Source organism: Saccharomyces mikatae (genome assembly GCF_947241705.1).
Source record: "Saccharomyces mikatae IFO 1815 strain IFO1815 genome assembly, chromosome: 10".
Lineage (NCBI taxonomy): Eukaryota > Fungi > Ascomycota > Saccharomycetes > Saccharomycetales > Saccharomycetaceae > Saccharomyces > Saccharomyces mikatae.
Genome location: NC_079265.1, coordinates 137,688 through 160,434, shown reverse-complemented (window position 1 = coordinate 160,434; position 22,747 = coordinate 137,688). Strand labels below are relative to the sequence as shown.

The following is a 22,747-nucleotide window of genomic DNA, read 5'->3' as shown; positions in this document are numbered from 1 at the left end:
AATCATTAAAGTACCAAGATTCTGCCAGTCAGCTGCATGCGATCAAAATTTCCGTACCCATATTGAGGAATTCCGACCACAAGGTGGTTTTGGGGACCAAAAATCATGGTCTCTCCGAAACCTGTCACACCTTTGCTATTTCTGTCAGGATTTATGAGCACAAGATATTTCAAATTATTAATAAAAAAGCTTTTCCGCTTCGAATGATTTGCTGCTTGTAATAGCTCGTTCATTCCAATTCTCCATATACTTCCTCTTTCATCAAAGCTCTCTGGTGATGATATGTATAACGCACTTTCTTCTTCATTGAACAACAGAGATGTACCAAACCCATTAGGAGTAATACCGGATTCAATGTTAATATTTAATATCAGCTTCAGGAGAAACTTTACTTGCCTGGATTCCTCAATATACAAAAATACTGTATCAAACATTGGTTGAGATATAGCCACAAAACTCTTTCCTTCAAAATACCAAGAAAGTATGGTTGAACCAAACATACCATGCTCTTTCGATGGAAGTATGCCCCACTCGACATGATTCTTATCTTTTGCATCTATTACACCGCCTTTTGTTATATAGTATTCTGGGATTGACGAGTCATGTAAATCATCGCGCAAATAAACAAAAACAGTACCGAGACTTTGACAGGTGATGTAAATTAGCTTTTGCTTGCTATTCCTGTTGGACATTTGAATTGTTGCCCCGAAGTGCTGAAATGGTATTTTCATAGGATAACCATCAAGGCAGACAATTCCCTTAAAAGATGAAATATCAACTGTATGATATTTATCTGAACTAACCAAATGGTCTATTATGGCAGATCCCGGTATAAATTTTGCGATTCCAGTTTCATTTACTCCATAGCTTGTGCTTGATACTATCAAATCGGGAACCGTATCGCCATCGAAGATTGCCGTTAAAGCCACTTCTAATTGATGCGCTTCTTCGGTGGTAGTATCCTCGATTGTTAAGATTTTTACTCCTTTAAGATAGAAATCGATCCTACAAGTACCAGGCTCTGAAACAATCAAGTAGTCAACATCCCCTACGCTGTATGTATCAACTTTTGAGCCGTACATGGCAGTAATTGGTTGTAAAACGTTAAAATCCTCTTTGTTTGTTACTGATACAATATCCCACGGTACCAAGTATATTGCACCAACGGAATTTTCAAGCGGAGCACTAACAGCAAGGTAATCTTTGTTGTTTTCTTGAAACTTCCCTAACGTGAGACTTGTGCCAAAATTGGAAAACGGTTTCAACGGAGATATAACAATGTGATTATTATTTCTTCGAGCTTTTATTAAAGATTTTGAAGCACTCGTCTCCATTTCTTGTTGTGATACTGGCGGTAAATTTGCGCATAATCTTAGCTCTTCTGTTTGAGCTTCATCAGTAGTTTCTCTATGAAACAAAGACTCGAAGAAAGGAACGCATCTTTGGAGCATTGCAACCAAGTTGGATTGGCCCCCTAGCCAATGGTTCTGTATTAGATCGTTAGCTCTTGGGGAGGTCGAGTAAATATTATTCAATAGTTTTTTCCTTTGAGAGCGGAAAAGATAGCTTTCACTGACTGTTGCTGCCATACCTCTTTTAACGCAGAAATCCAGTTCTGCGTAGGAGAGTTTTTCCTTAGAGAGTCCAGCTCTCCCTATTATTTCCATTATATCCTCTTCTCTAGGCAATTTCCAATCTGGATGAGCAAAAAATTCCCAGTTTTCATTATTAGCAGTGTCACGAACTGCATTATTTAAGGTGAGGAATTCACCCATCACGTCTAAGAATGTATGAGCAGTTTCAATATCTGCATCAAATTCAGTTTCGCTGAGAACCCGGAGTAGACCATGCAGTCTATAATCTGTAACTAATGAATGCCAAGAAACATCGACTATCTGATGGGTGAATACTCCTATTATAAACGACTTCAGCATAAGTGAATCACTAGATTCCTGAAGTTGACGGTTTTCGCCATACTTTTGCTGCCAGTAAGACAGCGCAATCATCAAGAAATTGGGCCAATGAGTGAATTCTGCAAAGTCAGACCAATCCTTGTTGGAAGGTGCACATGAGTATAGAGCATCCGGGAAGAAAGAGCCAGCTTTCAACCACGGATAATAATTTTCTTTCAAATTTAGGGGGGCACCTCTTGTTAAATAAAATAGATGTGTAGTCACTCCTGCAGCTCGTGTTTTTGTTACTATGGAAGTGGCTAAACAAATGATAGAGACGAGCAACCAAGAATAGATTATTCTCATCTTTATTCTTTTTCTTCTAGAGAAAAGCTTTGAGCCAAATTGTGGAGAAGTGTTTAAGTAATTATTTTTCTTTTTTTAGAAATGAATCTAATATTCTTAGAGTTTCCGACTTCAAATAAAACAGCTTGCCTATAGTTAGAAATACCCTTTGGGTATACTAAACATATATAAATAAAGTATAAGAGAGAAAATGAAAACTTTTTTCTTGAAGTAAACAACTCGAACTTTGAGACTAACGAGGTATCTGGATATATAAATGTACATAAAGTGACGATAAGAAAATGATAATACACACAATTTTCTGTAGATGCAAAACGAAAAAGAAATGATGCGGCAAAAAGAACCAACTAATATGTCATTAGGAAATGTTTTGCACATTCATAAGCTGTCCATGATATAGCGGTAGCCGGCATGTTTGCGACGATCCTTGGTTTCCAACCTCTCGAAAACCCTCTCCAACCATAAACTTGATATATGGCACTGGCCGCTTTACTGAAAGTATCTGCCTTTCTCATAATTTCCAACGAAACAGTTTGACTGCCCCTTATCTGCAGTACCGTTTTTATGCAGTCCAAAGGTGTCGTGATTGCCGCACATGTGGATCCGCTGATACTACCACATAGACAATGTATTAAAGGGTTGTACTCGTTTGATGGGTTCAAGAATTTTGTGGATGATTCATATATGACGAAATTAAATGCTGCGAATGGGATGTTCATTACTAAGGTGGTTGGATAAGAATAATAGAATGCTGCCAAACCTTCAGATTGGTATATCTGCCTTGTGGTCTGCCATACTGATGCGGAAGTGTTAAGCTGAATTCTTTGCTTTATTGTATCAAATGGGTTCATTAATGCGTCCGACGCAGTTGTAGCGCAAGCACCACTAATGGCTGTCTTGAAAGGATGGTGTGACTGCGTATCGTTCGAGTCAATAAGATTTTTTTTGCAGAACTCATACGTACCAAAATATACCGCATGAGCAGGTCCCGCACCTAGTATTACGGACTGGACACCTTTCCACAACGCTAGGGTACCCTCGGAAGTAGATATATGAGATATTTGAGAGAGCATGTTCTTGGTGGAGAAAGATTTCGCGTTAGCTGATTGTATTCGCGTCTTAAGAGCGTCTATTGGAAACATCACTGAATGTTCCATTATACCAGCAAACGCACCTGCTATAAGCTGATAGTACAATGGCGCATGGGTGGGCAACGCCTCATAATCGGGCAGATCCATGGGTATTGCTGGAATTGGCCTTGTTGAATTACTATTTGATGAGTCCTCTACCATAACGCTTTCTTTTCTATAGCATGTATATATTTACAGCAAACCTTAAAGAGGTAGGTATTAACGGATATGTGAATCGTGATTAGATAAGTTGGGTTACAATCCTGAAGAAAGATAAGTAAGTAAATAAAAATAAAAAAAATGTTTAAGAAAACAGGAGTCAAATTTCTTTTACCGATTGAAGAGCATGCGACATCCAGAAAATGCAATAAGTGCTACGTAAAGGTGATCTAAGTTGAGGTGAGTATACGCTTAGTTTCTCGAGGGTACAATAATGACAGTAAACGGTGAGTATAAAAAAAAAAACAAAAAAAAAAGAAAGGAGCGATCTACTCGTTATAAATGATTTAAATTCAGGGCAAAAAAATACAAAAAGAAATGTAACCCTAACATACAAGCCCCACTATCACGTGCCCATTATATGTATGCATGGGTGTACTAACACATTCTAAAAAACGTGGGGAGAGGGTGGGGGGTGTCATGCCCTTTCCACATTCAGTTGCTCTGGAGATAAGACCCGCGAATGAAGGTGAGGGGCATGACCTGCAGGCGTCAATTTTTCCGCCCGATAGGTAAATTTTCCGGTGGGAGCCGAGTATCAAGCATGACCACTCCCAGGTGCAGATAATGAGACCGTACACATATAAAAATAGAAGAGTCGAAAGCAATTTGCATGAATAGGAAATTTACTTGTGGATAGAGTTTATTTAGTATACAGTGCACTTAAAAACATAGCTATAGCTCAGTAAATATACGTATAACATGATCGCTCAGAGTACTAGATTAGCCGCCGCCGTCACCTCTTCAGCCGCCTCCGTTGGTGTTTCGAGAATAGCCGCCGGCGCTATGGCGAGCGCTATTTTCAAGAGATCTCCAGGAAACTCGTTCAGCTCGTTTAAAGAATATAGGGAAAACGCCAAGACGTATGGACCATTGAGTGCCTCACTGGCTACAAGAAGACATTTGGCTCACGTTCCGAAGCTGTAGATATATCTTCAATGTTCTTTTCTTTCTGATTTATTAACGATGATAATGACTTTCACTATTCTTCCTCCGGGCCTTCATACGGCAAAAACCCTTATACAACACGACTCTTTAGTTACATACTTTTCAAAAATATACTTTAAAAACGGATACATTTACAATATTTTCTTTTGTCTTTTGGGTTTCTTCTCATGCTATATGTAAGAGGGAAAAAAGTACGGGGCTACAGATTACTACGGTGAATGGGACACCGGCGTAGATAATAAATCTGCCCAGGATATCGATCTTGGGCTCTCCGATATACAGTGGGCATTCATACTTGCCACCACCTTTTTTCTCAGTGGCTTCCAGCCTTTTTCTTGCTGCAACGTTTCTATCGTCTTTAAGATGTAAGACCTTGATGAGCAACGTGTAGACCAATGGCTTACTGATGACGTACTTCCAGACAACGACGCACGGTACGCCCACCAGTAGTCTGGCCAGGGTCAGCCGCCAGCCACAGTTAGGCTCCAAATTGTACACTAGCGTAATGCCAAACACTTTGCCTAGCCAATCGCAGCATTCAATACCCGATACAACACCCATGAACGCAACACTGTCTTGAAAGCAGGGACATTCGTCTATAGGTTTGACATGCTCAAATAAAAGGAGAAGACCCCATCCTACACTAAACAGAGGAAACCACCAATACTCTTCGATATACAGGTTCGAGAACTTGTACTTGAAGTGCATTCTGACAATGAAACAAACTATTCCAATAAGCCCACCGCTTGCTAAATCTAATAATCCATGCATCCCACAGTATATTCTACCAAAAACCAAAGTTATGTAATAGAATACAACCACGCATGACAGCATCAGTTGAAGCACGACAGAGGATTCTTGCATCCTCCAGATATTGTACAGAAACAAGAGACTCACCCCTGTGGCATTTGCTGTATGCGAACTTGGAGCACCGTACTCCTTTGTTGTATATTCGCTTAAAGTAATCCGATGTAATGGTGGTGCTCTAGGTCTGGGCAAACACCAGTAGTCTTTAAAAAAACCACTCAAATAGATAGAATACCCCAAGATATAAACCAAATCTTTTGTAGTTTCGAAGTATCCAAACCACACAGGCATAGGCAAACACAGGACATAGAAGGTGTGCGATCCCATTAAGGATGTATAAGTAAAGTAAAGATCATTGAATGTAGACCGGTACCTTTTTTGCCAGCGGCATAACGTGAATGACTGGTTGTTGGTAAATACTAATAGTTTCTCCCTAATAGTAAACCGAAATTTGGACATTCGAGTTCGAAAATGCTCTGAGGGATGATTACCAGGGTCCAGCAAGTAGTTCGGCTCTTGAAAGTCATTTGGGTTAGAGAGAGTTCTAGCCCTCTTCCTAATGTTCGAGGAATTAAATCCATCTACCATTATTTATCTATAAAAACAGTTTATGTCCACTTATCTTGCTTGGCTCAAATGGTTCTCTTAATACAATTGTTGTATGTAAACAAACTTTCTTTACTCAAGTTTTTCTCGCTGCCCTTATAATGTGAGAACAACTTTAGCGCAAAGTGAGGGAAAAACAAAAAGCCAAGCGTAGCCCAGTCACATGATAGAAATAACAGGCCAACCAGAAACCAAAAAACTTTCTTAACAAACATTTCTATCCTTATATGAAATGAGAAACATGGTAGTGTTTTTTTGCACACTTTTTTATTTACAAAAGTACAGGGATTTAAGAAAGCTCCGCTTGGTTTCCTTCTTTAGTATATCTATACGGTTGCCATGGTAACAAAGATTATGTAAAGCGTGCACCTGCATCAGCGACTATAAGTCCAAAGCATACGTTTAAAAAATTAAGATAAAGTAATACCTGACTCAGTTTCAAGAAAAGAAGAAAAACTCATTCATAAAATATACCCATATTTCTGTATACAACTTATATCTTCCGGAAACATTGCTGATTAACAATCATGTACTGACATCCGTGCATTTTCTACATCCTTACATTTTTCACGGTTTTAAGAGTAAGATTATCGCGTTCGTTTTCGTGGCACGTCTTAGCATGGCTGTAGGCCGGTTTTGTGCGCGTTCTTTCCTCGGACACCGTCCTAGAGCTCTCTCGCTGGTGGTGACCACCCTGGCTACGTAGTGAGGCCGTTCGAAGGGAATCCCGGTACTGTATAATGAAAGAGTTCGTGGTCAAAGATTGTAGGATTTTGATTTTTGCATTCATCATTAAGTAGATCTAGCTTTAAAGGGAGATTTCCAGCTTGACATCTGACACAAGAACAAACATATATCAATAAGCCAAGATGGAAAACGATAAGGGTCAATTAGTACGTAAATTAGAACAAATGATTGCACAGGATGGGGGAAAAAAGACTAGATAAGAGTTGGTGGACGAGAAACCGTCAGCGTGAAATACAATGGGCTCAATGGACGACATCAATAACATGAATGAATGAGGCTTCGGTAGCTTGTATTAGGCGCACGTAAAAAAAACTATTGCAGCCATATATGAGGATAATAACAATTTGTTACAATCGACGCTTCATATTATCCGACGGTCCGGTCCAACTTTAGCGGTCAGAGTATACCTTTAACCAAATTTGATGATATAACGAGGAACAGTAGACATTGAACTGTGAATTTTGAACATTATTGTACACTAGGAAGATTGAAGGACCTCGTATTAATAGCTGGGAGTGCACACAACAACTCTTCAAAACTTCTCTTCCATCCATATGGCAAACAAATTCGCAAGAATGTAAGCGCAATTATACTAACATTTTTATTTTTATCTTTTTACTAGGTCGAACTATACGTTCCAAGAAAATGTTCTGCTACCAACAGAATCATCAAAGCCGATGACCATGCTTCTGTTCAAATCAACGTTGCCAAGGTTGATGAAGAAGGCCGTGCCATCCCAGGTGAATACGTCACCTACGCTTTGTCTGGTTACGTCAGATCCAGAGGTGAATCTGATGATTCTTTGAACCGTTTGGCTCAAAACGATGGTTTGTTGAAGAACGTTTGGTCTTACTCTCGTTAAGAACATAATTATTAAATAACAAGAGGAGGAGACGTGTTTTTCGCCATGTTTTTCCTGCATTTTTATTTCTGTTATATTATCAGTTTTTAATTTAGATATAACTTTACGTACATGCAACAAATATATTAATAAAAGAACATTTTAAAAACAAAAGGCACCAGAGAGTAAAATATATTAGATGATGCGCTGATGCGATTTAAGTTTGACTTTGTTATCCTTGAAATGACCATCTCGAAACAAAATCAAATTGATTCGTCACCGCGCGGTAACGGTTAAGGGTTTTGTTTACATTTCTATGACATATAAGGACGAGGGGAAAAGGCCAAGGATAAAGCATTCACTTGTAAAAAAATACCCACTGATACAGAACGCCATATTAGGCGTTTGTTAGAAGTTAACTTTGTTACGTATTAATGGCTGGTAAAATTGCTATTTGCACGTTATTGTATTCACAGGACTATTTACCTGGTGCATTGACTTTAGCGTATCAGTTACAAAGACTCCTGAAGAAGGCTGTAGTAGAATTTGAAATCACCGTATGTCTACTCGTAACAAGAGGTTTGTTCGATGGCTTTTGTACCCAGGAAGTAACTTTGATAAGGAGCCTCTTTAAGGAAATCATTATCATTGAACCGCTAAAAGATCAGGAGAAGTGCGTGAAGAACAATAAGGCAAATCTTGAGCTATTGAAAAGACCTGAGCTATCTCATACTTTACTTAAAGCCAGACTATGGGAATTGGTGCAGTTCGATAAGGTTTTGTTTTTGGATGCAGATACTTTGCCACTAGACAAAGAGTTTTTTAAAATCCTGCAATTATATCCGGAACAAACAAGGTTCCAGATTGCTGCTGCCCCAGATATTGGATGGCCTGACATGTTCAATACCGGAGTACTGCTTTTGGTTCCAGATTTGGAAATGGCAAGGAGTTTACAAGATTTTTTGATGAAAACCGTATCAATTGATGGTGCTGATCAAGGAATCTTCAATCAATTTTTCAATCCTATTTGCAATTATAGTAAAGAAATTTTGCACAAGATATCCCCTCTTATGGAGTGGATACGTCTTCCCTTTATTTACAACGTAACCATGCCTAATTACGGATACCAATCTTCACCCGCCATATTTTTTTTCCAACAGCACATCAAACTCATTCATTTCATTGGAACGTCCAAGCCATGGTCACATACTACTATTGACTACGAGAATGGCTATTTCCAACAGTGGAGATCTACACAGTGTGATCTTTACAATGAATACCACTTAGGGGACCACTTCTCCCACTTGCAACTGGGCAATATCGAAACGGACACAAATTTTCACCACGAATCTCCTTGTCTCAGAACATTGTTAAATCAAAGTACAAGGGAAAATAAAAACCAGGTTAATCTCGAAGTTATCCAAACAAAACGTATCGTTTCCTCAAAGAAAGATACAGCAAAAGGTAATCTTGAAACCCCAATTTCTGAACCGCAATCTGCCTTTAAATTTGACTGGGAAACCACAAACTATTTAGACCGCGTCCAAAGAGCATTTCCAAGGTCCGACACTTGAAGCTGGCTCTCCTTCGCTATTATTCATTGCACAATACTTCTTTACGTAATATATACTATCTACATCATCGTCACGCCAGACGAAGGCAAAAGGCCGGGTGAATGCGTTTTAGTTTTGCGTATCTTTCTTTTTTTCGATTTTTTTTTATTTTTTTTTTCAGCATCATATATAAAAGAAATCTCATCACAAGGAGAGGAAAGCAGCAGATCCTAACGTTTAACATAAAAAAAAAAGGTTCGGTAAACATAAAGACTGGTGTGTACAAGAAACTAATAAATAGTAACTGCAATATGTCTGAAGGTATTACTGATATTGAAGAGTCCCAAATCCAAACCAACTATGACAAAGTTGTCTACAAGTTCGATGATATGGAATTGGACGAAAACTTGTTGAGAGGTGTTTTTGGTTACGGTTTCGAAGAACCATCTGCCATTCAACAACGTGCTATTATGCCTATTATCGAAGGTCACGATGTCTTGGCTCAAGCTCAGTCTGGTACTGGTAAGACTGGTACCTTTTCCATTGCTGCTTTGCAAAGAATTGATACCTCAGTCAAGGCTCCTCAAGCTTTGATGTTGGCCCCAACTAGAGAATTGGCTTTGCAAATCCAAAAAGTTGTCATGGCTTTGGCCTTCCACATGGACATCAAGGTCCACGCTTGTATCGGTGGTACTTCCTTTGTTGAAGATGCTGAAGGTTTGAGAGATGCTCAAATTGTCGTTGGTACCCCAGGTCGTGTTTTCGACAACATCCAAAGACGTAGATTCAGAACTGACAAGATCAAGATGTTCATCTTAGATGAAGCCGATGAAATGTTGTCTTCTGGTTTCAAGGAACAAATCTACCAAATTTTCACCTTACTTCCTCCAACTACTCAAGTTGTTCTTTTATCTGCTACCATGCCAAATGATGTCTTGGAAGTCACCACCAAATTTATGAGAAACCCAGTCAGAATTTTGGTCAAGAAGGATGAATTGACTTTGGAAGGTATCAAACAATTTTACGTGAATGTCGAAGAAGAAGATTACAAATACGAATGTTTGACAGATTTATACGACTCTATTTCCGTCACTCAAGCCGTTATCTTCTGTAACACTAGAAGAAAGGTTGAAGAATTGACCACTAAGTTGAGAGACGACAAATTTACCGTTTCTGCCATCTATTCTGACTTACCACAACAAGAAAGAGATACCATTATGAAGGAATTCAGAAGTGGTTCTTCCAGAATCTTGATCTCCACCGATTTGTTGGCAAGAGGTATTGATGTCCAACAAGTTTCATTGGTTATTAACTACGATTTACCAGCTAATAAGGAGAACTACATCCACAGAATTGGTAGAGGTGGTCGTTTCGGTAGAAAGGGTGTTGCTATCAACTTTGTCACTAACGAAGATGTTGGCGCTATGAGAGAACTAGAAAAGTTCTACTCCACTCAAATCGAAGAATTGCCATCCGACATTGCTACATTGTTGAACTGATCTCTATGAAAAGAAATTCACAACCATACTACCTTTCTTTTCTCCTAACTGTGTTCCCCTTATATGATATTATTTTGCCCATATTTCTTTTTATTATTGATTATCCTTTTATCGTATTTTTTTGTTAGGGATTTATCGTAATAAATATTTGAATATATAATATGTACAATAACTAAATAATTTTCTGATTATTCTTTTAATATTTTGGGCTAAAAAATGCTTTGAATGTATTTGTTTGATTCTTCATCAGCTGCACTTGCTGTAAAGTTTTTTTTACCCAGAAGCTTTTTTTTGCTTTTCCTGGGTGAGCAACAACTAGATATTTAACTCTTCACTTCAAAAATTTCCACGCTTTTCTGAATAAACGAAAGTTAGAAGCCAAACACTAAGCTTTCTTATTGCCTCCCTACAGAAGTAACTCACATTACTTTTTCACACGATTCCTAACCCAATGCTCAAAGGTCGCTATAAGAATTAAAAAGTATATCATCATAAACCGGTAAATGGCAAAAAGAGGCTCGCTATACGTCCTTGGCATATTCTTGCCAATATGGACTCTTTTGATTTATATTTTTTGCAAAGAGTTACTTCTCATACGAAAATATCAGAATATTGATAATTCGTATACTATCGATTCTCAAAAAGCAAAAGAAAAGTATGACTCAAGTCGAAGAAGACATTATTTTCCGCATTTAAAACTTTCTCGTAATAGCTATGATGAGAACGCCCTAAATTATACAAGACAAGATGATTTCAATCATGTTTATCCAAGGGAGAATGCGACAATATTAATGTTGGTGAGAAATTCGGAGTTAGAAGGCGCACTGGATTCGATGAGATCCCTAGAAGACAGGTTTAATAATAAATATCACTACGATTGGACTTTCCTGAATGACGTTCCCTTCGATCAAGATTTTATCGAAGCTACTACAGCAATGGCAAGTGGGAAAGCCCAGTATGCCTTAATTCCACCAGAAGACTGGAATCGGCCGACATGGATAAACGAAACCTTCTTTGAAGAAAGACTACGTGAGATGGAGGATGATGGAGTCTTGTATGGGGGATCCAAATCATATAGAAACATGTGCAGGTTCAATTCCGGGTTCTTTTTCAAGCAGTCAATATTGGACGATTATGACTATTATTTTAGAGTAGAACCCAATGTCAAATATTACTGTGATTTCCCGTACGATCCATTTAGGATTATGAGGCTGAAGGGCAAAAAATATGGCTTTGTGATTTCGTTATATGAATACGAAGAAACTATACCGACCTTATGGGATGCAGTAGAGAAGTATTTGGAAACTAACGAAGGGACAATTTTACCTAAAGAGGAAAGTGCGTATGCATTTTTGACTGATTCAGGACTAGTCGGTAAGCACTACCCCATTATTGAAGCAAACTCCAACTACAACTTATGCCATTTCTGGTCAAATTTTGAGATTGGTGACTTGAATTTCTTCAGAGGTGACGAATACAAGAAATTTTTTGAATCTTTGGACATCAAAGGCGGGTTTTATTACGAGAGATGGGGGGATGCTCCTGTTCACTCAATTGGTGTCTCCTTGTTACTGAAACCTGATGAAATCATTCATTTTGATGAACTTGGCTATTTCCACTCACCATTTGGTACCTGTCCGGCATCATATGCAGTTAGGCTCGATCAGCGTTGTAGATGTCAAAGTGATGACGAGAGCGTCATAGATATAGCACCCCATAGTTGTTTGATGAGATGGTGGAAAAACGGCAGCGGCAAATATTTTTTGAAGGAAGAGCAACCTCAGGTTTAGTCTTTTCTCTTAGCGCTAGATAGTTTAAATCGTAGAGAAAGAAAATCAATACTACTTACACACACGTATATATACATCACTTTAATAAAGAGTTTCTAAATTTGATAACTCCTTCAATATCCTCTCCAACTCGTCATCGGATATCTTATTGTTTAAACTCGGAATCAAAGTCTTCGCTTCATCAGCCGTGTCACAGGCCAAAGAACCCAGTTGTGCCACTTCAAACGGATGTAATCCAGTACTTTTCAGAAGTTGTATAACTGCTCCAACGGTTTCCTGGTCTCTAAATCGAGAGAAATTTGTCAAGTACTGCATCGTATTTTTCAAATCCTTATTATTTCCTCCCGTGGTTTGTTCTAATAGAACATCGATAGACTCCAATTCCTTTTCTCTAGTTTCAGAATGCATGAAATCATCATCGTCGGCATCAACGTCATCTTCATCCAGATCCTCATCATCATCCTCTACAGCTGTAGTTTCATCATTGGCGCTTTCATGCTTCAGGTGCTTCTTCTTATGTTTCTTTTGTGATCTCTTAAATGCTCTCCTACGTTCTATTAGAGCTTCTTTGATTACTAATCTGGCTTCACTCAGATTCAAGGCAATCAGTTCTTCTTCTTCACCCTGGTGGTTTATCTGTTTCAATTGAAATTCTTGGCCTAATTGCAAAGTGGCAGCGTTTTCTTCCTCCTCCACTTTCTTCAATCTTCTCCGCCTTGTTTGGAATGTTGATGTAGATACATTCATTTCTGTATATATTCTTATAGGTTATTACTACAAATGAGTAATGATGCACTCTCGTCCTTAACCTCAAATATTAGATTGCAGAAACCTACCTAACGCTCTTTTCTTAACTTTTTCGTTTCATTGTATATATTCTTGGTGGCTAACTCGCCAAAAATGTGAAAAAAGACGACACAAACCCTATAAATATCACGTTATACGTCAAAATAACCTAAACGCCAGAATTATTTGAAGACAAAAAATGCAAAAAATATAGAGAAGACCTAATACAAATGTTAAAATGGCGCAAGTGCCATGATAAACCTAACTACCCCTTCTGCAGCTTTTTCCCGGCGAGCCCCTTCCTCAGATTTACCCCTTCTGGCCTGAACAATGAATAGCAATGTTAAACAGATAAATAAGGAAACGATTTGGGTGTAAGCGCTAGAGAAAGAGCACATGTATTCTTATTGATATATTGGGTGTAGACTGAAGGAACAGGTTAGTAGAAGTTTTTGATCAAGAGCAGAACTGATTGTACGAGGGCAAATCTTTCCGTTATCATTTTCACATGCTAATTTGAAAGAATAATGAATACATCAAATAATAACGACTCCACAAGCACCAATAGCAATAAAAATGCCTCTCTAAGCCCGACGGTAGCCACTAACAGTGATGCCAGTGTGGGCTCAGGTAGAGCAAGTCAGGACAATAGCCATTTGGGAAGTAGTATATGGAATCCATCATATGTGAATCAAAGCTCTCAAAGGCATCCACAGCAACAGCAACAGCAACAACAGCAGAATTCCCAATTTTGCTTCGTTAATCCATGGAATGAAGAAAAAGTAACGAATTCTCAACAAAACCTGGTCTACCCTCTTCAATACGACGATTTAAACAGTAATGAAAGTTTAGATGCCTACAGACGACGTAAATCTAGTCTCGTTGTACCTCCGGCTAGAGCACCTGCTCCAAACCCTTTCCAGTACGACAGTTATCCTGCTTACACGAGCTCTAATACGAATCTACCAGGAAACAGCAGTGGCCAGTATCCTTCTGCTTATCAGCAGCAACAACAACAACAGCGGCAACAACAACATGCATACCAGCAGGGCACCATACCTCCCTCTCAATTCGGTTCCAGGTTTGTGCCCTCTCTTTACGACCGTCAAGAATTTCAGAGAAGGCAAAGTCTAGCTGCAACAAATTATTCGTCCAATTTTTCTACCTTCAATTCAAATGCCAACCAAGGAACAAGTTCAATACCCGTGATTTCACCCTACAGAAGACTTAGTGCGTATCCTCCGAGTACAAGTCCCCCATTACAGCCTCCTTTTAAGCAGTTGCGAAGGGATGAAGTACAGGCCCAAAAGTTATCTATCCCTCAGATGCAACCTTGCAGTTCTAAAAATGATCTCCAACCTGTCTCAAATGCAACTCCAAAGTTCAGACGTGCCTCACTAAATTCTAAGACAATTTCCCCTTTAATTAGTGTCACAAAAAGCTTGATTACCACATATTCCTTATGCTCTCCTGACTTCACCTACCAAACGTCTAAAAACCCTAAGAGAGTACTCACAAAACCCAGCGAGGGGAAATGTAACAAAGGGTTCGACAACATAAACAGTGACTATATTCTTTATGTAAATGATGTTTTGGGCGTAGAGCAGAATAGAAAGTACCTTGTACTTGACATTCTGGGACAAGGTACATTTGGCCAAGTGGTCAAATGTCAAAATTTGTTAACTAAAGAAATTTTAGCAGTAAAAGTAGTGAAATCAAGAACAGAGTATTTGACCCAAAGTATTACAGAAGCAAAAATTCTAGAGCTGTTAAACCAGAAGATAGATCCTGCTAATAAACACCATTTTTTAAGAATGCATGACTCGTTTGTTCACAAGAACCATTTATGCTTGGTTTTTGAATTACTAAGTAATAATTTGTATGAATTGTTAAAACAGAATAAGTTTCATGGGCTGTCTATACAACTTATCAGAACATTCACCACTCAGATATTAGATTCCTTATGCGTGTTGAAGGAAAGCAAACTAATTCATTGCGATTTGAAGCCTGAGAATATTTTACTTTGTGCCCCTGATAAGCCGGAGTTGAAGATTATCGATTTTGGCTCATCTTGCGAAGAAGCTAGGACCGTTTACACGTATATTCAGTCTAGGTTTTATCGTGCTCCTGAAATCATACTGGGAATCCCATATTCGACCAGTATTGACATGTGGTCCTTGGGTTGTATTGTTGCAGAGTTATTTTTGGGAATACCGATTTTTCCAGGAGCTTCTGAGTATAATCAGTTAACAAGAATAATAGACACGCTTGGATATCCGCCATCGTGGATGATAGATATGGGCAAAAATTCTGGAAAATTTATGAGAAAGTTGACGTTAGAAGAAAGTGGAACATCTACTCAAAAGCATCGCATAAAAACTATTGAAGAATTCTGCAGAGAATACAATATAGTAGAAAAGCCAAGTAAGCAATATTTCAAATGGAAAAAGTTGCCAGATATTATTCGAAACTACAGGTATCCTAAAAGCATCCAGAACTCTCAGGAACTCATTGATCAAGAAATGCAGAACAGGGAGTGCTTGATTCATTTTCTAGGCGGGGTACTTAATTTAAACCCGCTAGAAAGGTGGACACCACAACAAGCAATGCTGCATCCATTCATAACAAAACAGGAATTTACAGGAGAATGGTTTCCTCCAGGATCGTCTCTACCTGGGCCATCGGAGAAACACGATAATGGGAAAGGCCAACAGAGGGACCACGGGGGCACAAGGCACTATAATAATGCTGTAAACAATAACTATGTTTACAATTCAAATTCTTCCAGTGGTGGCGCTGATAGTGTTGATATCGGAACTATCAGTAAGAGAAAGGAGAACATATCAAGCGACTTTCCGAATGATTTTGTTGCCACTCATTCTGTCCAAGAAGGCCCCACAAACGAGTTTAATAAGCTTCACATTGTCGAAGAATGAATCGTTGTTTGTCTGGCTTTCTTCCCCCCTCTTTTCTCTTTATTTCGGCTTAGTACTCTTCTTACATTACATGTACATGAATTTTGCCTTTTAATCTTTTCTATACGTATAGTCATTACAATTAATAAATAACATTATAAAGTATTCATGCCAGTTTTTGGCCTATTATTTTTATTTTTCAGATGTAGGGAACATGTTATTTTTTTATATAAAATATATACATGATGGGAGAAATAGTGGCTCTACGGTAGGATGAAATAAAGTGAAAAGTGAAGGAAGTTAGTGCAATACAACATTCGTATAATAAAGAATGTGCCGAGTGGGTATCCCATCAGCGGCTATGGAAAATGAATCATACAGTCTCTCTCTCTATCATCTAAGCTTGAAGAGGTTGAGAGGGGGGAGCTTCAGGCAAAGGAGGAGCCATAGGCTTGGCTTGCCAAGCACTATATCTCTGGAACATCAGCCCCACACCTTCAATCACACCCAACAAACAGGCGCATGTGATAGAACTGTTCCTTGTATGTCTCCAACCACCTCTCACAGCCAAAGCACCACCAGTGAAAAACCCTGCAATGATAGCGTTCCATGGATCCTCTCTCTTTCTGACGGCTTTCACAGCACAGTCAAAAGTAGAGAACAAACCACCCCACACACCAAAGTTACCACCCAACACAGGAGCGCGCGCCTTGATGGCACTCACAGCTCCTGAACCACGTTCACCTAATGGCGAATTTCTAAAACCTTTAATCCCATGCCAAACGACACCACCAATAGCACCCATGGCAAAGGCACCACCGAAATCATTTAATATAACGATAGGACATGGATCTCTAGAATGATCTGCTGACATGATGCTACTGTCTACAATACTTTTGCGAAACGCCTTCTTATTCTAAATGGCTCTCTCACATCTTCTAACCTCTGGTGAGAATTGGTGATTTTATTTTCAATAATTTGGCATAAGATGGAAATTTTGGCGCGAGAAAAACCGGGTGACCAATTTGATTGAGACAATAGCGAAAAAGCTTGATGGGATAGAGTGTGACGTAGGCAAAGATCTCTGTATTATTATACAAATATGATATATATAATATACACTGTCTACACAGGAACCTATAACTTAACAAGGTCCCGTTCTCCTTTCATAATGTCTTATCCTCAGTGGCATGATATGAATTGCATGAATTCGTTACTACCCTGCATCCGCCTGTGGGCTTCCAGCACACACCCTAATAGCATTGCTGCATGGGCTTGATAATGCTTATATTCATGAATAACGGCGGGAATGGACGTTCCTACCTAAGCTGCTACCCTGACCGTATCGACTACCGTTTTCATCGTCGCTATGGTTGTTATTGTTATTGTTATTATTACTGCTTGTGTTATCGTGTATGCCTAAATTTGTCAACTCCACGAAATAGTATATCACACCAGGTTGTGTAGGTTGATTATGAATCCCAAAATCACCTATCGGTGATTCTTCTACTAGCGATTCCACCTTAGTTTGGTCTCGTTGACTCCTGAGTATGCTGCTGTTACTTTTCTTGTGTGCCGTGTATATAGTTGAAGTGCCCTTCCTTAGCATTTTTCCCAATTCTTTCCTTCTTGTTCTTGTTCTTGTTCTTGCTGGTTCTCTTTCCCTGTTATCACTTTCACCTCTGATCTTCTTCATAGTCGGTCCGTTGTCGTTTAAATAGGCGGAACTGATCGATATGTATCCCTATTATCGCCATCAGCTTCTAGAACATTTTTCAAAGCCCCTTCACTCTGCACGGTATCTTCTAAGTCACATCAAGAAAAGGTAGAGATGAGACGATAATACAGTGGATGATGATTTACTTGAATACAAGGCGAAATTAATTATTATAGAATTATGTATGGGGGATAGTATTACAGCATGACGATGATAATTCATTACTCGACGTCTTCGATGATCTGCTTTTGTAGAACATAAAGGCCATATTCTGTTGGGTGGATATTCGCGACGTTTTGCTTGTTCAAGTTGTTTTGCTTGTCATTCCCACCGTAGTCTTGGTGTGGGCAGTTCTTCAAGTATTGACCCAACTTGTTACCATCAGTCAACACCACAAACTTCTTTCTAGTGCTTTCATCAACAAATTTTTTGATCAAATCGTACACCCAACCAAAAATAGTAGGGACGTTAACAAAATACTTTGCATACAACAGTTCTGGGTAGTATTTTTGGAAAATTCCAATAACTGTCTTGCTACAATTCTTAATGTCAGAGTCCATTCGCCACAAAGAAACGCCCTTGTAATCATGGACTTGGGTCATATAGCAATTGTCGGCGCTGGTAAAGTCTAGCAAACTCAACCCTTTTTCCATAAGACCAATTCTGTAACGAACGAACTTATCCACGTTTTGGAATAGTTCCTTTTTTTTGACAAGCTGACCATATAAGTTCCAAGTGACGGCTTTCTTATTAGCGTCACCGTTCACATCGAACGTCAAAACGCCAACACTTTGCAGTTCTGTATTATGAACTTCCTTGTAGGCACAACTTAGTGGATTGAACTTCTTCCTCCAGTTCAAAATATCGACCAGATTTTGCACAATAGTGCTATACTCAAATTGGTATGCTTTACAAAGTTTATAAATTAAACAATCGGCAATCTTCCCGTCGTAATATTTCTCAACTTCCTCCGCAGTTGGACCTTGGGAGTTCAACTTATAACCGTATAATTCATCATATCCGGCACATTTTTCCTTGATGATGCCAGGAATTGCCTTTTTAAGCTTATCGAAAACTTGTTTCTGGCTGTCATTGTCAAAATTCATTTTGAATACGTCACTTCAATTACCCTAGCAGTTTAAAGTGAAGATGAAATGAAATTCAGTTGAAGTATACAGTTTTGCTCTTTGATGTAATCAAGAATTAGTTCTGCACAAACATTTTTCTATTCAAGCAAATCCTAGCCAGGCCGCGAGAATGTAAACATAAATAAAAAATAGCTTTAGAATTTTATATACGGTAAAGGCAAGGAAGAGAACCAAGACAAAAGTTAAGAGATGACTGTATAATAGTATACAAGGATAAACTGATTACAGATATGACGTGCGAGCACGTTTAAGCAATGTTTCTCGTTGTCCCTAGTAGAGTGCAACCAAAAATTGCACTAAAAGGGGAAGACGTTATGAAGTATGATGAATTAGATGTGAAGAAGGTGCCGGATTGACTTGAATGAATATTGACGAAGTACAGGAAACTGATAGTGTTTTGTTTAATTTGCTTGGTTCAAAAAGTCGCGCCAAAGATCTAGCCATTTGTTCATAATAGACTCTGGATGTTGACCAGCAGTTATATAGTTCTGTCTTTCCCAGGGTTTTAGAATTTTGAACTCGACTATCTTATAGCTTAAATTGGCCGCCGGTATACTAGTCATAGGAATAGCACAGTAGCCACCGCTATCTATGTAACCCCATTTATCTCCAAATAGTGCTTTCATTATTTGTAAATCGTTCATTTGATGAAACATGGATCTTTTACTTTCATCATTCCCGTATATAGTGAAATATTCCTTAATACACATCGCCACCGCCCGGTTAGGCTTTAGAATAATGATTTGAGGATCCTCATCATAATTTCCAGGATTTTGGTCTTGCTCTATGCTACTGAGATCTCCATTTATATGATTCACCCTATTAGATAGCAAAACACATGTTTCATTATCAATCTCATCAGAAACTTCGGTGCTCTCCAGCAGCTCATCGATATTTTTTAATACCAAACATGTGGGGGATAAATAGCAGATCAGTTCAAACCGATCGATTAGAGAAAAGAAAAGAAATAACTTACACCATTTGAAATTCAATTCGTCCTTGGTTTCGGTTGCTTGTGTGCTTCCACTGAAGCCCGAGCCACTCCCAAAATTCAAAAACAAATTGATATACTCATCTATTATCAATGTTTTTATTCCTATTTGAGTTAATTGAAAAGCATTAACGTCACTAGAATGCAGCACCCAAAGATTATATTGGGAACTGACATTCTTCAATGATTCGGCTAACACGATAACAGCCTGTAACGATTCTGCCGATGAATCATGTAATATTGTTATCCAGGCTCTGCTCTGATTAAGAAAATCATCAGGGGGGCTAGTTGGTTCATTGGCAGACGCACCAGAAAATGAACTTCTCGGATTAAGTAAATGTCTTATCCATTGGACATCCTGGATAGAACTACGCCTTGTGGTAAGAGGAGGAATATCCACCGATGGTTGTCCTATTGGTGATATCCTTTCGCTTGGCTCTGGGGATCCTAGAGTCAAGTCGTTGAGAATATCGGAAACAGATTCTCTTGTTTCCTGCCCCAAAGAATAATGATGCTTAAACAACTGGTAATCTTGCTGTTGCTGGTCAGATTTTTCGCGAGATTGGGAAGATGCATAACGTCTTTGCTGTTGTTGTGCAGACTCCCTCACAAGCGATGGAGGATTCATTGCATTTCCCTCCATCATAACTGGTTCAGGGGAGTACCTATCAGTGGGAGTACCTATGGGGGAATTATTAAAGTTTAGGAGCAACGGGTTATCTTGTGACTCAGACCATGACTTTCTGACAGCTGCAGCTAGGTCACCTGTAATATCTTCAGATATACTCTCTTGCTGATTATCCATCTTTTAATGTCAATTGGCTTTTCCCTTCTTGACGTTTCAATAAACAGATATGAATGCTTGATAAAAAAATCAGATATCAAAAAACACAGATATTCTTTTACAAGTATCACGTGGAAGTGCGTTGCTGCTTCTTCTCTTCTTTCTTTAAACTCAACTGCGCAATTCCTTTGCTTCAATCATGCTTGTGTTCTGTTCTGCTGCGCATGGGGAAATTTCCGAAGTAAATATGGGACAGCCAAGAGTATGAGTGAGAGAATAAATAGTATAATGCAAAGATATAAAAAAGGCCGCGACTGTTTGGTGATAGGATCCCTGGCTATGTTAGTGAAAATAAGGCAGTAAATTCTGTTACGTATTTAGATTTCGAAAAGAATACACTACTGCTTCTTGTCGTGTTGTAGAATCATAACCCGTAATATCTCAACACAGAGGCTATTGAATGAAGATATTTCTGCTTTAACGCATAAGAAGGTAATGTAGTAGCTTCTAACACCTTTCTTTCTATTGGTAGTACAATAAATAGCAATTCGATATACAGTTGGAATAAATAATGTGACAGCGATTTTCTGTTTGAGCGAAAAGAAAATAGTTGGAGTGCATATGGCTTTTCAAGCGATTTACTAACCTCAAACAATACCACAAAGAGATAATCTTGTTTGTTTGAAGGAGATAGCGTGTGTACTGTTCTATTATTCCATCTATAAGTGTACATGATTATGAGAAGGGCATTTTCTCAGCTAGCAAGCCGGTTACTGAAGTCCAAGGATAACGAACTGAAATCGACTCTAAAATACTTAACCAATGGCTCCATCAAGTCATTAGGGTCTTTATTCGAATCTTCTGAATCTAGTAGACGGGGATCGCTATTGGTCCGTTCAAGCAATAAAGAAAGCAATCTCCAGGATCACCACATAGAGAACATTTTAAGGATACTGAACTCAAATCTACCAGAAGTAGAATCCAAGAAACAGAAAGTGGCGGTTCATTATGACGTGCTCTTCTCACAATTAAATTCAATAGTCACTCAGGCAGCAGATAACGAAGGCACTTCCTCGAAGCAACTGCGAACTGCGTCATCTGAGGATCTATATGACAGATTGCTGCTTCTGCAGTATATGGGTAAGTTAACCAATGTGCGTCAAATTACAGAAATCCTACTCTCCAAGAACTTCAACAAATTCAATGATTTATGGGAGCATAGGGCATTGTTCGACGAATATCAAAAAGTAGTAATATCCATTTTATTTTATTATAGAACGCATAATGCACAAATAAGAAAAGATTGCGAGTTTCATTGGTTGTCCAACTACGGCGATCTACCGTTTCCACTGCGACGTCTTTTGTGGAGATGTCTCACTTTTGATATTTCTCAAGAGAATATCCCTCAAATAATATCTCACTACATTAAGGTTTTAGGTGATAGTTGGAGGCATAACAATTTGATTTTAATTTATCAATCTCTGTATGAAAAATCCCACCTACTACCCGAGTTAACAGTCTTGGATGGGAATAGATCGGAAGCTCTCTCTTTTACCCGAAATCAAATACTGCTTGTTCGTATATTGAGGGCAATTTCAAAATGGATGGAGGAAGAACCAAAATTGATCAAGAAATGGTTAATAAGCATAGTAAAATTGAGTATACAAAACAAACTTATGCTGGAGGTACCATTCGAAGCACCTAAATCGATAATGGATCAATACAAATTCATTAGATCTTTAGATATTTCCATACAAGGTATTTATCGGGTATGTCAAAACAGATCAATCCTCGAATACTTACAAGTCGATCTCGAAACTATACTGAAGATGATCAACGATGAAGAACATGATCTAAAAACACACCTACCATTGAACCTGATATAAAGAATACATAAACAACACTGGTAACATTCATAGTATCACCGCTCTAAATCAAGGCTAGAAAGAATCCTTCTTATTATACCGAAAATGGTGAAATGTCTAATAGTATACACAAATTTAAGCAC

At 38.6% G+C, this 22,747-nt stretch overlaps 14 protein-coding genes across 14 annotated transcripts; 6 read left to right on the top strand and 8 right to left on the bottom strand.

Annotated features, from left to right (window-relative positions):
• Positions 1-5: 5 nt before the first annotated feature.
• On the bottom strand, positions 6-2,258 carry SMKI10G0830 (uncharacterized protein; the record flags this gene model as incomplete). The annotated part of the gene is made up of 1 exon (XM_056223394.1): positions 6-2,258. One exon carries the CDS (start codon positions 2,256-2,258, stop codon positions 6-8), a length of 2,253 nt encoding a protein of 750 aa, XP_056077417.1.
• A 347-nt stretch (positions 2,259-2,605) lies between these two features.
• MRS3 (Fe(2+) transporter) lies at positions 2,606-3,550 on the bottom strand (the record flags this gene model as incomplete). Its single annotated transcript, XM_056223393.1, has 1 exon — positions 2,606-3,550. One exon carries the CDS (start codon positions 3,548-3,550, stop codon positions 2,606-2,608), a length of 945 nt encoding a protein of 314 aa, XP_056077416.1.
• A 759-nt stretch (positions 3,551-4,309) lies between these two features.
• DPI8 (Dpi8p) lies at positions 4,310-4,534 on the top strand (the record flags this gene model as incomplete). Its single annotated transcript, XM_056223392.1, has 1 exon — positions 4,310-4,534. The coding sequence occupies one exon, from the start codon at positions 4,310-4,312 to the stop codon at positions 4,532-4,534; it is 225 nt and encodes a 74-aa protein (XP_056077415.1).
• A 186-nt stretch (positions 4,535-4,720) lies between these two features.
• LCB3 (sphinganine kinase LCB3) lies at positions 4,721-5,950 on the bottom strand (the record flags this gene model as incomplete). The annotated part of the gene is made up of 1 exon (XM_056223391.1): positions 4,721-5,950. The coding sequence occupies one exon, from the start codon at positions 5,948-5,950 to the stop codon at positions 4,721-4,723; it is 1,230 nt and encodes a 409-aa protein (XP_056077414.1).
• Positions 5,951-7,990: 2,040 nt separating this feature from the next.
• Positions 7,991-9,130, top strand: GLG2 (glycogenin glucosyltransferase GLG2; the record flags this gene model as incomplete). The annotated part of the gene is made up of 1 exon (XM_056223390.1): positions 7,991-9,130. The coding sequence occupies one exon, from the start codon at positions 7,991-7,993 to the stop codon at positions 9,128-9,130; it is 1,140 nt and encodes a 379-aa protein (XP_056077413.1).
• A 290-nt stretch (positions 9,131-9,420) lies between these two features.
• On the top strand, positions 9,421-10,608 carry TIF2 (translation initiation factor eIF4A; the record flags this gene model as incomplete). Its single annotated transcript, XM_056223389.1, has 1 exon — positions 9,421-10,608. One exon carries the CDS (start codon positions 9,421-9,423, stop codon positions 10,606-10,608), a length of 1,188 nt encoding a protein of 395 aa, XP_056077412.1.
• A 503-nt stretch (positions 10,609-11,111) lies between these two features.
• On the top strand, positions 11,112-12,398 carry YUR1 (mannosyltransferase YUR1; the record flags this gene model as incomplete). Its single annotated transcript, XM_056223388.1, has 1 exon — positions 11,112-12,398. One exon carries the CDS (start codon positions 11,112-11,114, stop codon positions 12,396-12,398), a length of 1,287 nt encoding a protein of 428 aa, XP_056077411.1.
• Positions 12,399-12,479: 81 nt separating this feature from the next.
• On the bottom strand, positions 12,480-13,145 carry RPB4 (DNA-directed RNA polymerase II subunit RPB4; the record flags this gene model as incomplete). Its single annotated transcript, XM_056223387.1, has 1 exon — positions 12,480-13,145. The coding sequence occupies one exon, from the start codon at positions 13,143-13,145 to the stop codon at positions 12,480-12,482; it is 666 nt and encodes a 221-aa protein (XP_056077410.1).
• Positions 13,146-13,711: 566 nt separating this feature from the next.
• Positions 13,712-16,120, top strand: YAK1 (serine/threonine protein kinase YAK1; the record flags this gene model as incomplete). The annotated part of the gene is made up of 1 exon (XM_056223385.1): positions 13,712-16,120. The coding sequence occupies one exon, from the start codon at positions 13,712-13,714 to the stop codon at positions 16,118-16,120; it is 2,409 nt and encodes an 802-aa protein (XP_056077409.1).
• Positions 16,121-16,496: 376 nt separating this feature from the next.
• TIM17 (protein transporter TIM17) lies at positions 16,497-16,973 on the bottom strand (the record flags this gene model as incomplete). Its single annotated transcript, XM_056223384.1, has 1 exon — positions 16,497-16,973. One exon carries the CDS (start codon positions 16,971-16,973, stop codon positions 16,497-16,499), a length of 477 nt encoding a protein of 158 aa, XP_056077408.1.
• Positions 16,974-17,390: 417 nt separating this feature from the next.
• On the bottom strand, positions 17,391-17,708 carry ROQ1 (Roq1p; the record flags this gene model as incomplete). The annotated part of the gene is made up of 1 exon (XM_056223383.1): positions 17,391-17,708. The coding sequence occupies one exon, from the start codon at positions 17,706-17,708 to the stop codon at positions 17,391-17,393; it is 318 nt and encodes a 105-aa protein (XP_056077407.1).
• Positions 17,709-18,037: 329 nt separating this feature from the next.
• On the bottom strand, positions 18,038-18,922 carry SFH5 (Sfh5p; the record flags this gene model as incomplete). Its single annotated transcript, XM_056223382.1, has 1 exon — positions 18,038-18,922. One exon carries the CDS (start codon positions 18,920-18,922, stop codon positions 18,038-18,040), a length of 885 nt encoding a protein of 294 aa, XP_056077406.1.
• Positions 18,923-19,365: 443 nt separating this feature from the next.
• IDS2 (Ids2p) lies at positions 19,366-20,760 on the bottom strand (the record flags this gene model as incomplete). The annotated part of the gene is made up of 1 exon (XM_056223381.1): positions 19,366-20,760. The coding sequence occupies one exon, from the start codon at positions 20,758-20,760 to the stop codon at positions 19,366-19,368; it is 1,395 nt and encodes a 464-aa protein (XP_056077405.1).
• Positions 20,761-21,476: 716 nt separating this feature from the next.
• Positions 21,477-22,625, top strand: SMT1 (Smt1p; the record flags this gene model as incomplete). Its single annotated transcript, XM_056223380.1, has 1 exon — positions 21,477-22,625. The coding sequence occupies one exon, from the start codon at positions 21,477-21,479 to the stop codon at positions 22,623-22,625; it is 1,149 nt and encodes a 382-aa protein (XP_056077404.1).
• Between the last annotated feature and the right edge of the window lie 122 nt (positions 22,626-22,747).